The following is a 15,121-nucleotide window of genomic DNA, read 5'->3' on the forward strand; positions in this document are numbered from 1 at the left end:
TCGCGCGCGCTTGACATCCTTCTCTTCCTCGATATACTGGGGGGGAGTGAAATTTAACAACAACGAAATTTAACAACAATGTGGTGTCGACCAGCTGAAGGTATCCGATAGTGAACGAGGATTTGTGTCTGGACTTTCGTAGTTGCATGAAAGCCTCGTTGCTAGTACTTAGTACACTTTAGTCGGTGTCGGAGGAGCTATCTAAGGTAGAGGGGACAAAATCTCGTCGGAGAGCTCTTCGCCGCCGGCGAGCACTTTCATCCACCTGCCTGTCAAATGCCTGAAGATAATCGACCTCGTTCACTGATAGGCGGCGATAATAATCTGAAGCTCTCGCGAGTAGTTCACGGGCTGATAAACGTGGTGTGGCAGCAGCACTTGGAGTTCGGGAGTGGCGACGAGCTTCCCGGGATTGCATGGCTGTAGACACAGTTTCTGAGTCCGTACGGGTGGAGTGTCGATGGTGAGGGACTTCTGAGCGTTCGTGAACCCGCTCACTGCGATGCGCACGGTGGCGACTTTGGCGAGTAGTAGAGTGTCTTTCTCTATGAGATCCGCTTCTAGACGTCGAAGTAGTCGAACTCGCTGTGCTGTTCGCACCAGTTGTCGCAGTCGCTGGGCTCGGAGGTGGGAGGTCCGGCAACCCGAGCACAGAGCGTTCAGCACGATGCAGCTCTACAAGCTTCGCCACGTCACGGTTTGCATGGACTGATGCATTAGGCGAACGGCAAAAGCCACAAAACAAACTCCGCCTCCGTGCTTGGCTCCATGCATCGGACGAGAAGGTCTTGCCGCAGCATTCGGTCACGACGGGGTCCTCAAACAGTTCCAGCGAGATGGGGCATGTCAGCACTGCCTCACGCTCCATGAGTTGTCGCCTGCTCACATCCTGCTGAGTTCTAGCTGCGTCACTCGCATGCTGCAACAACTGGGCTCGCTCTTGATCAAACGCGCTACGCTGCTCATTCAGCCGGTTGCTCAAGTCTTCTCCAGGTGTTGCAACCTGGATTGCAGGTGTAGGGTCAAGGAAGCTCTCCGAACAGCTATTGCCGCGTTCATACGCCTCCATCAGCCAGCGCAAGTGAGGCATAGCACTCTCCATTGACGAGTGGATGTCGCCATGGCTACAGTTTCGTTGACTGCCTTGTCGGGGCACTCGGGTCCGCTCTTGCTCTAGCTGTTCCTGCAGCCGTTTCTCGAGCTCCTCCACTGTGGTTTCAAGACGCAACTTGTCCGCGTTCGCCTGCCTTTCAACTTCCAACAGTCTCGCGTTCGCCTGCCTTTCAACTTCCAACAGTCTTGCCTCGGCTGATGTTTTCTGGTCGCGAATGTGTTGCTGAAGAGTCTCGATTTGTGCCTTCAGCTGCACCTCCTCCTGCACTTGCCCGGCGCTGCTGTCGACCGCACGCTGCAGCTCATCAGCGCGCTGTCTTTCCACCTCACACTTGGTCTTTTGCTCTCTAAGCTGCCCCTGCAGTTGCTTGGCGTCGCTCTCCTTGCGTTGCAGAGTCCCCTCCATCTGCCTGATCTCCCACCACAAGCGCTCGGTCTTGCTCGCATGCGCTTGGCTCTGCTGCTCCAGTTCTCGCTCCAACGCCCGTTTCCCTTGCTCCAGCTTCTCGTTCTGCTCCTGCAGTTGCTGCACGCGCCTGCGGAGAGCTGGAACGATCTCGGGCGCTGCGGAGGCGGGGTCGTCCGCGCCGTGGATGCTGCTCCGGTCATGATACGATCTACGATGGAGAGAGGATAGTGATTGGCTGACTGTGGTATCCGCAGGCCTCCCTAATTGGGGGCCCATTTCCCCCACTATACCTGTTAAGACCCGTTCCCATCCCCCACAAAAATACTATGGATCTGAGGTGACTTCATGTTGGCAAGCTATTTTCAGATAATTATGTGGCTTGATAAGCATCGAGCTCACTCAGACCCCAAACAAACAGGAACATACCCAGGTGGAAGCGTGTTTCTCCGGTAATGGATCGACCCCCAAACCATCCCCACTCATCATAAATATTGTCAAATTTCCGTAATTGGTGGTATTGGCAAGTAGCATTTAAGCTCAAACGGACGGCGAGCTGACCGCGAACTGGAAGAGGCCGTTGGTCTGTAGGCGATGCTACAGAAGAATGCAAGTTTAGGAGCAGTTTTATCATAGGCTATGTTAATAAATTACATACTTAATTTAACTAAAGCGGCGTCAATTCGTAAGCCCTACCGATCAAGCAAAGTTACAGAGCTAGTCAAAACTTTTATCATGATTAGTGATATATAATTCTTCCGCTGACATTCGTTTCTAGCTAATTCGGATGAACCGTAACACTTTGAATATCGTAGGTTGAATCCAAATTAGCACCGGCTATGCCAATCCCTAAGATATTTATCTTACTTTCACTATCGTCCCCCACCATACCCATTTTAAATCCTCAAGTCGTCCCCCTATTAATCTAATTGGGGGAAATGCAGGATTTCCCCCCTATTAGGGGGGTATCCGTCCGTACCTCTGCCCGACGGACGTCATGTAATGCACAACTTCAATTATGGCTTGAAATAAACCTCTTCGAGTTACGACAAGGAAAGTCGACGCGAGAAGCTGTGTAGATTTAGCTTTAGTACTGTGCTGCGCAGGCGCAGACTCCGCGCGACGCGTGACAAGATGGCCGACTCGGACGAGCGGCTGGCCGAACGTACGGCGGCGATGCGGCTGGACAGCGCACCGCCCCCCTCGCGTCCGGCAGACCTGGAGATCCTGATCCCCAACCCCTTCGAGCGCAGAGACGACGAAGGCCACGGTGCGAGTGACGCCGAGATGCCTACGGCGAGCCCGAGGCAAGGACCAAGGGATGGAAGGATCGCGGCGGCGCCGGCGCTGCCGCAGCCCCCGATGTACTTGGGGGGCACCATGCAAGACCGGCGCGACTTCATGCACAAGTACGAGGCCTACTTGGTGAAGGTGAACGTGCTGCAGACGGAGTGGACAGCAGCGCTGGCCATGCCCGTGAGCGCGTGTATCGAGACGGATACACGACGCATGATCGCTCGCTGGGAGTTCAGCGGAGCCTCACCCGAGACGATCACGGAGGAGCAGTGGAAGGACTACTTTCGCCAGGCTCTGGTGACTACCTTCGTGGACTACGCGTCGATCGACACGGCCATGAAGTCCCTGAAGATGCAGACGAAGTGGCCGGAGCCTGAGAGTCGCATGATGCACTTGCAGGCCGACATGGAAGCCATCCTCAACCGCTTCAACGTCACGGACCTGATGTTCAAGCACGAGCAGCGCCGCCTGGTCGGCTACCTGACGAAGGCTCTCGAACCTGTGAGCTTCCGCGAAGTCGTGGCGACCAAGCTGACGCTGCAGGAGTTCAAGCCGTTGGCGAACGACGCCATCGGCTTCTGCAGGTGTGGTGTAGTACCCCGCGGAAGAAGTGGGCGCGCCGGGCGCGGAGGAAGAAGGCGCCGGGACGCGAGTGATGGACTTCGACGCGGCTGATGGAACGCGACGCGGATTGATGGGCGCGACGCAGGGCCGAGCTGGACGGGAAAGTCGGCGTGGGTGATGGGCCGTGAGACACGGTGCCAGAATCCAGTGGGACGCGTAATCATCCGACGGGTCGACCAGTGCACCCGGTTCTGCAAAACGCGCCGACCCTAACCCCGCCGAGCAAGACGCGCCGACCAAAACGCGCCGACCCTAACCCCCGCCGACCAAAACGCGCCGAGGTAAGATCTTGATTGCGCCACGCAAACCAGGTTGAAGGACGGCAGTGCAAGCACGACAGAAGTAGGGATAGGCCCAGAGCGGTAGGCTTAGCAAGCAGTAGTACAGAGTAGCCAGTAGCAAGTAGCAAGGACATAGGATAGGGTAAGGACTCAGTCCCGAAATTTCTCTGAACCACAAAGACCTCCCGTCTTCTCCGAGGTTCCAGGGGAACCACCAAGCGCAGGCAAGTAGAGCCGCCTCGATATCGCGGCCCCTCGTCGTTTGCTGATTCGGGTGCTCAACCCCCACAGACCCGTGCTGGAACAAAGGCACGTTAAACGTATACCGTTTAGGTGGGCGCCCGATAACGCGCTGCCTAGGCGAAGGACCGCACTGGCCTGATAACCGCCGTGCACAAGACCCCCCGTGTAGGCCCGATAACGCGACACAAGCCCCAGGAAACGCCGGCCCGATAACGCCGCACGCCCAAGGCTCGACGCCCTACGAGAAGGAACAAGCGTCAACACAAGAACCTCCCCAACTCCGAAGCCTGCGAATACTTGGGCCTGTATTTCGAAGATACGCTACTCCAACAACCGGGAATAATTCGCTCGGCGCGACCGCTATCCAGACGCGCCGAGTTTGTGCGAGATCGCATTCGCGAGATTTCGGCGAGGGCGCTACTCCACAATGGTGCCGCGACCCGGGAGTACTACTTCGAATGACGGGCTAACGATCCAAGAGGCATCGGAGGCAGGTGCGCAGTCGGCTGGAAGGTCGCCGACCGCAAGAGAGCACAGTGAGAGACCTGTCGCATCGTGGAGCTCTGAGGGAACCGTCACGACAGGCCACGGGGCCAGCGACGACCAGGAGGGCTACGAAGAACAGTTTGCCGTTCCCGATGCGGCTCCCAACGAGGGAGCCGCGAAGGGCCGCGACGCAAGTCGCGGTCCTACCGGTCGGAAGTCTGCAAAGGACGACGACCAACAACAACCCACCGCCAAGGCAGCCACGAAGCGCAAGCCGCCCAAGAGGAAGAAAAAGAAGCTGCGCGCGCCGGACTCGGCGGAGGAGTCGCTGTCCAAGCTGCAAGGCAAGGGCACGGGACGTCAGTACACCGTCGAGGAGGTACGGTACGTCGTGGCGCGCACGGAGCTCTTCCGTCTGCTAGAACAAGACCCAATCTTGGTCTTCCTCAAGCCCATGCTGATGAGCAACTTCACAGGCCCCTTCGTGGCGCCGGACTTTGATAGTCTCACCAGCGTTGCCCACGCCGCGCCGACTCTCTTCCAGATGCTGCGTGACTCGGGGTTCGTGCTGGGGGCTTTCGAGATGGAGAGGCTGTGCGATTGGGACCTCAAATCTTGGTTACGTGCGGTTCGCGTCGTGCAGGAGCCCTCGCCAATTCTCGCCGGATCCGTCAAACAAGACGCGACGAGTTCCGCGACGGGCCAAGAGGCGCCGAGCCCCTCGGCGGGTCCAGCCCAGACTTCGACGACCACGCCCTCGCCTCCATCTCGATACCAATCGAGCGTGGACTCCGACAGCAGTTTCGAGTCGCCCAAGCGCATGCCCATGAACCGGCCGCCGCGCGTCATGCAGCTATCCGCGACGCCCATACGCACAGAGGTGACGAAACCCGCCGAGGAGGTGCTTCCCAAGGCCTTGAGAGAATCTATCATCAAGCTGATGCAGACGACAGTGATGAACACCCCGCGCGCCGACACAGCCGCAATTCCGACGGGGCCGAAGCCGCCCGCGAATCCCACACCCACGGTGACTCGCCCCCAGGAGGCAGCGGATGTTGCCACGGAGTCGGTCAGTTCGCGTTCTTCGACGAGGTCCAGAACTCGACGCGACGCGGACGAGGACCCCGATGACCTGTTCGACTTGGACATCGGAGTGCCAAGAACCACGGCCGCCGTCTCGACGGCGACAGCCGGCGGCGTAGCCCCCGCCCGCCTACGCCTCTCAGCATCTTCCGAGCTGAAAGAGTTCTCGGGACGGGACGCCAGCGAAGAGAAAGCCAGACTGTGGCTCAACCGTCTGAAGTCCGCCGCGCCGCGCGACGGGATGACGGGCGAAGAAGTGTGCGGGCAGTTCAGCGATCTAATGAGCGGCCATGCGCGCCAATGGTATCTCCAGTTGCCCAAGAAGGTCAAGAAATCATGGACCGAGCTGATGGAGCAATTCCGGGTGCAGTACTGCGGCAAGGGCGTGTCAATGGCCAGTCGCTACTACCATGCGGCTCAGCGCCCCGACGAGACCCCTCTGGATTACTTGTACCGGCTCAACGTCGCGGGCTTGAGGGCCAACATCCCATACGCCGAGGGCACGACTGAAGAGAAGCGCGAACACGTCGAGCATTTCATCCGGACGCTGAACACGCAGGAGGCCGAACTCGCCTCGCGTCTGATGCTGATGGAGGTCGCCGACTCCGAGGCGCTGGACAAGAAGCTGCGTGCCCGACAACGTGGATTGGCTCACCAGAAAAAGACTCTCTTCGGCTCGAACAAGTTCCGCCAAAAGGCGCCGACCCCGCCGACTCAGCCGGCGCGCGCCGTGCATGCGATCCACGTCGCGTCGGACGAGTACGACTCGGAACGCGAAAGTCGCGACAGCGACGATCGCCAGTGCGACCAAGACGAGGCGGACGAAGAACGCGCCAAGTTGTTCGTCGCGGGACAGGCCCCGCCGGGAGAGCCGGCGCGTCGCAACTTCGATTCCGACGGCTCGGGACGCGACCGCCCGCGGTGCCGCTACTGTGGTTCACGTCGCCATGTCGAAGGAGACTGCTGGAAGTTGTTGACGTGTCAGAAGTGTGGTGGCCAGCACCCGACGGAGCGATGCGTGAGGGTGTGCAAGGCCTGCGGTGACGTGCCCGAAGCCGGAGAATGCCCGATGGAGGAGTTCTTCAACCAATTGCGCCAGTGGTTTGACCCGAATAAACACGCAGGAATGCTGCCGCCGGCCGCCGAGAAGATGTTAAACTAGGACGCTCGCTGGCTTGGAAACCAGTACTAGACGAGCGACCTGTTTCCGTCTATGCATATGTGACCAAGAAGTCGAGAGAGGTGGTTAGTGAGAGCCCGACTTCCCTGAATGATAATACATGTGAATCCAACCTGGTACGTACCACGCAAGAACGCGCCCCCCGAATCTCGGCGGTCCGACGTACGACGGACGACGAGTTTGCACGTGAACCACCCCTGGACGAGATCGACTTGCAACCAGGAGAGCGACGCGGATACTGGAAACATTACGCGCCGCACAAGTGGTACAAGCAGGCCAAGATTCATGGAAAGCTGAACAATCGCCGTGCTGTGTTATTGCTTGACACAGGTGCCGAGGTGTCCATCCTGGACATCACCTTTGCTCGTGAGGTAGGCTGCCTGATTGACACGGAGGTCACGCAAGAGTGTGTGGGAATTCGTGATGAGACATATTACACGGTGGGGAGAACCAGAGTCAAGATTACCTTGGCTGGAAACTTGGTGTACTACATGCACCTGTGGGTCGGTGACTTGGTCGGCCAACACGCAATCCTGGGAATGAACTTCATGGTGCCCGCTGGAGTGCGCATCGACACTGCGGACGGCACGGCGCGCCTCCCCGACGAGGTGCATATCCAGATGATCGGACGAAGACCGCTATACGGCGCACGGATGCACCCGGTCAACGTCAAGACGCCTGTGAGGCTCGAACCAGGAGACACGCATGAAGTCTTGCTGAGGCCGGATCGAAACGCGCCGTTCCTGTGGGTGACACGGGCAGAGTCGTGGGTGACTACCTTTGTCAAGGGGAGAGTCGGAAAGAAAACGTACCTGCGTGTCACGAACATCGGAGACGCAGCGATAACCCTCGACGCGCATGAAACGCTTGGGTGGTGGGCGCCGTCTGACGGCCAACCTCGGAACCGTGGATTCGTCCGACTGGGCTCCGCCCGGTACCAGCAGTGGCAGAATCTGGCGTACGGCACGACGCGCGACGCGGAGGAGAACTTGAACCCAGCCGAGCTCGACGGACCGACGACGGATCGCCCCTCATACCGACGCCTAAAGCCATCTTGCGCCCGGAGCCGAGACAACTCGGGCCGTGACCCCAGTGTTGGCGGCTGTCGCGGAAGCGCCGAAGGGAAGGGGGGTAGACTTGCCACCCGACGACCACAAGCCGGATACGGACGAGGAGGCGGTGGAAAGCGAACCCGATATGCCTCCGACTGTGGCTGGAAGCGCTGCGATGGAAGAATCGCCGGAGTCGGAACTCGCTGAGCCAAAACTCGACGGACCAAACCCCGCCGAGCCGAATTTCGACGAGGTGAAACCTGATGAGCAGGAAGAAGACGACGCGATCCTCATCCACGAGGGGTCCGACCTCTTCGTAGAGGATCTCGAGTCTGAGATGGCAGTGCTGCCAGACCTCTCGCTGACCGCCGAGGTGAAGATCGAGGACTTGAAGGTCGGCATGCCGACTGGACTCCCGCCCGAGGAAGCCGCGAGACAAGAAACGCGGCTACGCCAAATCATCTGGAAGCGACGGAAGTGGTTGATCGGCAAAGGCAACGCCTTGCCGCCGGCCGCCCTGGGTGTTGTCTGCGACATCGACGTGGGCGACGCAAAACCCGTCGCGCAACGCGTCCGGAAAATCCCGCCGCAGTTTCAAGAGAAGGTCGCCGACTTGATCAAAGGGCTGCTGAGCGCGAGGATGATCCAGAAGTCGAAGTCGCCGTGGGCGTCGCCCATTGTCGTGATCATAAAGAAGAACGGCGTCGATATCCGGCTTTGCATTGACTACAGGCTCATCAACGGGCTGACACAGTTGATGATTTACCCCATGCCGCTTGTCAACGACTTGCTCAAAGACTTGGACAAGTATCTGTGGTACTGCTCCCTCGACATGGCGAGCGGCTTCTGGGTCGTCCCCATGACAGACCGGGCCCGGCTCATCTCAGCCTTCATCACGCTGACGGGACTGTACGAATGGCTGCGTATGCCGTTCGGCCTGTGCAACGCGCCGCAGATTTACCAACGCTTGATCGACAACGCGCTCTACGGGTTCACGAAGCTGTCCCCGGATGGCAGCACTCGGGACGTCTTTGAAGACGGCGAACCGGTGAAGCCAGGTATTCACTCCATTCTGGGACGGAGGTCGTACATCGACGACATCCTCATCGGGGGCACGTCGTGGGACGACCTGTGCGAGAAGGTCGAACGCTTGCTGGATGTCTGCGAGCAGTGGCACTTGTCCATAAGTGTCGAGAAGAGCGAGTGGGGCATGTCCAAGGTCGACTACCTGGGCCACCGAGTCTCAGGACTCGGTCTCGAGGCGAAGCCGAAGAATCTGGAGTCGCTGACGTCGCTCGAGTTCCCGCGCACGCTCAAGGGCCTGCAATCGTTCTACGGTAGCCTCAATTACTACCACCGGTTCATTGCAGACTTTGCGGTGTATGCAACCGTGCTGTATTCGCTGACGGAGACCGATTTCAACGAGTACGTCACGCGTCCAGAAGTCCCCGGGCATGAGAAGTGGACGCACGCGACGCGCGCCTTCGACGCGCTCAAGGCAAAACTCGCCGAGACCCCAATGTTGAAGCACTTCGACGCGAACCGAGAATCCGTCGTGATCGTGTACGCCAGCGACTGGGCCATCTCAGGGGTGCTCACGCAGGTCCACGACGAAGTGTACATGCCTGTGAAGTTCACCAGTCGTACGTTGAAGCCCAACGAGCTGAACTACGACATCGTCGAAAAGGAGATCTTGGCCCTGTTGCGCGTCTTAAACGAGTGCTACACGATGCTAGCAGGGAGACCAGTCCGCGTCTTGACACGTCACACGACACTCGCCTGGTTGTTCCGGTCCAAAGGACTACAGGGGCGACTGTCACAGTGGGCCGCGGTCCTCTCGCCGTGGAAGTTGGAAATCTGCCGATCCATGAAGGGAGAAGAAGAACTCCTCGGCGCGCTGGCCGCGAGCACTACCCCGCGAGCCTTCGTCGACGCGACGCTAGAAGAGATTGCCCCACCGAGACGGGCGTCCAGTATTGTAGTCATTCCAGTCCCCGACGTGGCGCACGACGAGGTCTTGCACGTTTTGAGCTTTGACGGATCGGCCAAGGCGAAGCGAGAAGGCGGAGCATACAGTGCCGTCATTTGGCAGCTGCCGAACTGGGAGATCGTGCACGCCGCGTCGGGATATGCGACGGACCTCACGGTCAACGAGGCGGAATACCACGGGCTGCTGCTCGGATGTTCTCTTCTAGAGGAGCTCGACGACGTCACCCGACTCGTCGTATGTGGAGACTCCAACCTTGTCATCAGGCAGATGCGGGACGAGATGGACTGCAAGTCCCCGGGGCTGAAGCTGCTGCGACAAAAGACGCGAAACGCACTCCAGGCATGGCCGCGCCACGAACTCTTCCACGTACGACGAGACTGGAACGTGAGTGCCGACATCTGGCTGGACAAGCTCTGCACCGTCAAGGAGGCCGCAACGTGCACAGCCCCGAAGACGCTGAATCGCTTGGAAGAAGTCATCCGACCGCGGACATCGAGTCCCGGGATGTCGTCTCCAGCCAGTCCCGACGCGGATAATCTCGACGCGGAAAACCTCGACGCGGAACATCCCGACGCGAAAACGCGCGGCGCAGATGACCCCGCCGGGAAGGCCATGGACGCGGGACGCGGGACAGCACAAGTCCTCGCTGTGACGACGCGCTCGGCTGCTGCACGCACGACAACACGTAGGGTCCGACCTCCAGAAGCCCTGGAGGAGCTGGTGGTGCAACGAATGCGCCTGGACCGCATCCGCGTCGCCCAGGACGAAGAGGTCTGGATCGTCAACCTCAAGAAGTATCTCCGCGGCGACGTCGGGGACCTATCTCGGCGCGAGGTGAAGAACTGCCAAAAGCTTCCGCCTCAGTACGATGAGGGCGAAGGCGGGTTGCTCTACTACCAGCCGAGAAGCGACGATTCCGCCGAGGATCGCGATGTGATGATGAAGCTGGTGATCCCGGAGACTCTTCGGGAAGATGTATCACGCGAGCCTGGAAGGCGGACACCAGGGTATTGGCCGCACGTACCAACGCGTGAGGCGCCACTTCCATTGGCCAGGGATCTTCAGAAGCATCCAGCGCTACGTCGGCGAATGCACCGACTGCGAGACGGGAAAGGGTCGACCGACCTTCCAGGGCGAGTCGCCGGGCAACATCGTCGCGACGTACCCGTTCCAGGTCATCGCCATGGACCATATTCCATCGTTGCCGACATCCTACAAAGGCAACACAGAGCTGTTAGTCTGGGTCGACCTCTTCACGGGGTTCGTCGTGGTCAAAGCGAATGCGTCACGAACCGCGCAGACGGTGGCCGAGGCGTACGAGGAGGCGGTGTTCAGGCGCTTCGGCGCGAGCGAGGCTATCCGCCACGACCGCGAGCCGGGCTTCATGTCCGACTTCTTCAAGGCACTCAGCAAACTCATGGGTCAGAGACAGCGAGCGATGCTTGCTTATCGTCCCCAAGCCAACGGTGCTGCAGAACGGATGGTGCAGACGGTTACAAGAGCGATCAAGATGTACATCGCAGACGTCGACCAACATGACTGGGACGAATACGCCGAGCGTCTTACCTTCGCGCTAAACATGTCGCACGACCGGACGAGGAATGAAACCCCGTTCTTCTTAGTGCACGGCTGGGATCCTCGGTCGACGCTGGCCGTCGGGAACACGTCGACCCGGGACTCCGAGGCGAGGCGGTGGAGGCTCCGTATTCAGCGACACTACAAGGTGGCAAGGGCACAAGCGTTGGAGTTAGTCCGAGAGGCCGTCGAAGAGAGAGCGCGTCACCAAACTGAAATCGCGACGCGACATGAGATCGCAACGGGCTCGCAAGTTTGACTGTACCTGGATCGGGTGAAGCCGGGGTATGCGCGCAAACTCGCGCACATGTGGCACGGACCCTTCCGCGTCGCCGAGCTGGTCAGCGCGTTCGCAGTGCGCCTCGAGACGACGGGTACATGTACCCCGTCGTCCACATCTCCAAGCTGAAGCCCGTCCGGGAATTCCCGTCGCGACCCGCGACGCAGCTGACGGTGCCGGCCGAGGAGCGCTTCGACTTCGACGAGGAGCTCTTGCCGGAGGATGGCTGGGAAGCCACGCGCGAGCTGGAGGACGACGTCTTCGAGGTCGAGAAGATCGTGAATGTGCGCGAGGTGCGGGCTACCCGGTATGGGCGCACGCGACGCGAGTTCGAAGTCAAATGGAAAGGCTACCCGGACACGACGTGGGTCGACGAGCTCGATCTGAATTGCGGCGGGTTGCTGTACGACTTCCTGCGCCAGCGCACGGGACGCAACCGGTTCGAGGCGATGCAGTCGCACGAGAACGCGGAGGCGGTGGAGTCTGGTGGGTGAGCGCCCGCGGGTGCGACTAAGTCGGCGGGGGGCTGCCGACGGGAGGACTGGTGGGAAGCCTCGACTCTGGGAATGGCCTGAGCGAGGGATTGGATGAGGGAAGTGAGGAGGACCAGCCTGTTGCTGAAGATGGGACGGCGGAGGGCCGTCTCATAAAAGATGTGGAGAAGTGGAAAGAAACAAGGGGAAAGATCAAGGCTACGTGTTGAAGTTACGGCTACAACAACTAAACGCGACGGACTACAACGATGGGCCAAGACTCAAACCTGCTGGACAAACTTACCTGCAAGACGCGGCACATGGAAGGCTGGGTGATCGCGCGTCACTCGGCAGCGTACGTTGGCGTCCATCTCGGCCACAGTGAGTGGCGTTCGATAGAACCGGCGCCAGGGCTCCTGCGCGTCGATCTCGTCGAGCGCGGCTTGCAACGTCGCGTGCTGGTGGCCTGGATACCACCGTCCGATCGACGTGTGCGCGGGCGGAAAGTGAAGCACCATTGGGTCCAGCAAGAGGTCCATGTCTGCGAGCCCTTGCTGGAACAGCCCGACCACCAGCTGCAACAGGCTGTTGAGGTGGTTGCCCGCGTGTGAGCGACGCGAGTTGCGCGCCGTGCGCCACCTTTTCCACGCCGCGCCCTGCACGAAGAGCGCATGGGTGGCCTCCCAGTTACGCCTGAGCCCAGTGCTCGATGTGGTGCCGGAGCCGAGGTAGGTATGGGCGAAACGCCGCGTCGCCGGACGCGAAGAGAAGAGAAGCGCCTCAGCGGCTTGAGCGAGGTAGCGCCACGGCCGAGTCGCGTATAGCGCGTCGACGTTGGCCAGAGTCACGAGGGTGCGGTTCCAGTTCGCAGGCGCTGGGGGAACACGGCGCGGAATGATCCAGCCGGGCGGCGGCAGGAAGAGCATTCGCAACTCCTGCACGGTGATGAGATGAAGGTGGAGACGTCGTACCCGCTTGGACCAAGGAGCGTAGCGAGGCTGCCGCCAGCCAGACGGAGTTCCGGCAGGCGGAATCACAGGGTCGAAGAAGGGCGCCGTCGGAGCACTCCCCGCCGAGCCGCTAGAGGCGGTGCTCGAGGACGAGGCGCGGGACGACGAGGAAGCGGACGAGTCGTTGCCACTGGAGTCGCCCGAATCGCCCGGACCAGTGCCTGGTCCAGCTCCGGCTGCCGCACGGCCCTCGACGAGGAGTGCGTCGGCCGTGCAGGAGAATTGTGACGCGAGGCCGCCGACCCCACCGAGTGCGTCAACCCCGCCGCGTGCGCCGAACGCGTTGAGCCGACCGAACGCGTCGACGCCAAGGAGGGCGAGCGAGAACGCGAGCGCGAGCGTGGAGGCGAGTGCGAACGCGAATGAGAGGCCGAGTGCGCGTGCGTGGCAGCGGGACGAATGTGGTGTAGTACCCCGCGGAAGAAGTGGGCGCGCCGGGCGCGGAGGAAGAAGGCGCCGGGACGCGAGTGATGGACTTCGACGCGGCTGATGGAACGCGACGCGGATTGATGGGCGCGACGCAGGGCCGAGCTGGACGGGAAAGTCGGCGTGGGTGATGGGCCGTGAGACACGGTGCCAGAATCCAGTGGGACGCGTAATCATCCGACGGGTCGACCAGTGCACCCGGTTCTGCAAAACGCGCCGACCCTAACCCCGCCGAGCAAGACGCGCCGACCAAAACGCGCCGACCCTAACCCCCGCCGACCAAAACGCGCCGAGGTAAGATCTTGATTGCGCCACGCAAACCAGGTTGAAGGACGGCAGTGCAAGCACGACAGAAGTAGGGATAGGCCCAGAGCGGTAGGCTTAGCAAGCAGTAGTACAGAGTAGCCAGTAGCAAGTAGCAAGGACATAGGATAGGGTAAGGACTCAGTCCCGAAATTTCTCTGAACCACAAAGACCTCCCGTCTTCTCCGAGGTTCCAGGGGAACCACCAAGCGCAGGCAAGTAGAGCCGCCTCGATATCGCGGCCCCTCGTCGTTTGCTGATTCGGGTGCTCACCCCCCACAGACCCGTGCTGGAACAAAGGCACGTTAAACGTATACCGTTTAGGTGGGCGCCCGATAACGCGCTGCCTAGGCGAAGGACCGCACTGGCCTGATAACCGCCGTGCACAAGACCCCCCGTGTAGGCCCGATAACGCCACACAAGCCCCAGGAAACGCCGGCCCGATAACGCCGCACGCCCAAGGCTCGACGCCCTACGAGAAGGAACAAGCGTCAACACAAGAACCTCCCCAACTCCGAAGCCTGCGAATACTTGGGCCTGTATTTCGAAGATACGCTACTCCAACAACCGGGAATAATTCGCTCGGCGCGACCGCTATCCAGACGCGCCGAGTTTGTGCGAGATCGCATTCGCGAGATTTCGGCGAGGGCGCTACTCCACACAGGTACGTCGTGGAGCTCATGCGGGGCTTCATGACCTGGGAGCATGCAGCCGAAGCTGCTGCCTGCTCCAGCACTAGCAGCTCTGGCGGGCGGGGCGGCGGTCGTACCAGCACTACCCACTCTGGCGGGCGAAGCGGCGGAGGTCGTGGCGGTGGTGATACAAGCGCCGGGCAGTCCGGTGGTGGTAGTCAAGCCGGTGGCGATGCCAGTAACCGGACCAGTGGACGCGGCAGCGGCGGACGTGGAGGTGGCCGGAGTGGACGTGGAGGCGCAGGTGGTCGTGTTGGCGGAGCTGGAGGCCCGCCTGTCACAAGGAGGGCCGGACGGCGCCGCACGACCTCGCGGTGTCTGCCGCAAGTGTGGCTCGACGCAGCATCAAGTCCTGAGCTGCCCAGACACCCAACCCGGTGAGGCCGAACGCCTGCTGGCGGAACTGCGCGCGCGGCGTGCGGCTCCTACAACTACCTTGCGTCGAGTCGAGACCGTGGCCGAGCCTGGCCATGAAGCTGCGGCAGCGACAGAGCCATCAGGCGCAGTTGAAGCGCGAGTGGATGGACTGAAGGTCCACGCTCTCCTCCTCGATACGGGGGCCGACGAGTCGTTGGTCGCCCAGGGCGTCGTGGACGCCATCAAGGCCC

The 15,121-nt window shown here is 60.6% G+C and overlaps 2 protein-coding genes across 2 annotated transcripts; one reads left to right on the plus strand and one right to left on the minus strand.

Moving 5' to 3' along the window:
• Positions 1–178: 178 nt before the first annotated feature.
• Positions 179–1,798, minus strand: PHYSODRAFT_305247 (hypothetical protein; the record flags this gene model as incomplete). Its single annotated transcript, XM_009536439.1, has 1 exon — positions 179–1,798. One exon carries the CDS (start codon positions 1,796–1,798, stop codon positions 179–181), a length of 1,620 nt encoding a protein of 539 aa, XP_009534734.1.
• An 855-nt stretch (positions 1,799–2,653) lies between these two features.
• Positions 2,654–3,856, plus strand: PHYSODRAFT_318386 (hypothetical protein; the record flags this gene model as incomplete). The annotated part of the gene is made up of 2 exons (XM_009536440.1): positions 2,654–3,369; positions 3,850–3,856. The coding sequence occupies 2 exons, from the start codon at positions 2,654–2,656 to the stop codon at positions 3,854–3,856; spliced, it is 723 nt and encodes a 240-aa protein (XP_009534735.1).
• Between the last annotated feature and the right edge of the window lie 11,265 nt (positions 3,857–15,121).

Source organism: Phytophthora sojae, assembly GCF_000149755.1.
Source record: "Phytophthora sojae unplaced genomic scaffold PHYSOscaffold_9, whole genome shotgun sequence".
NCBI classification, from domain to species: Eukaryota; Oomycota; class Peronosporomycetes; order Peronosporales; family Peronosporaceae; genus Phytophthora; species Phytophthora sojae.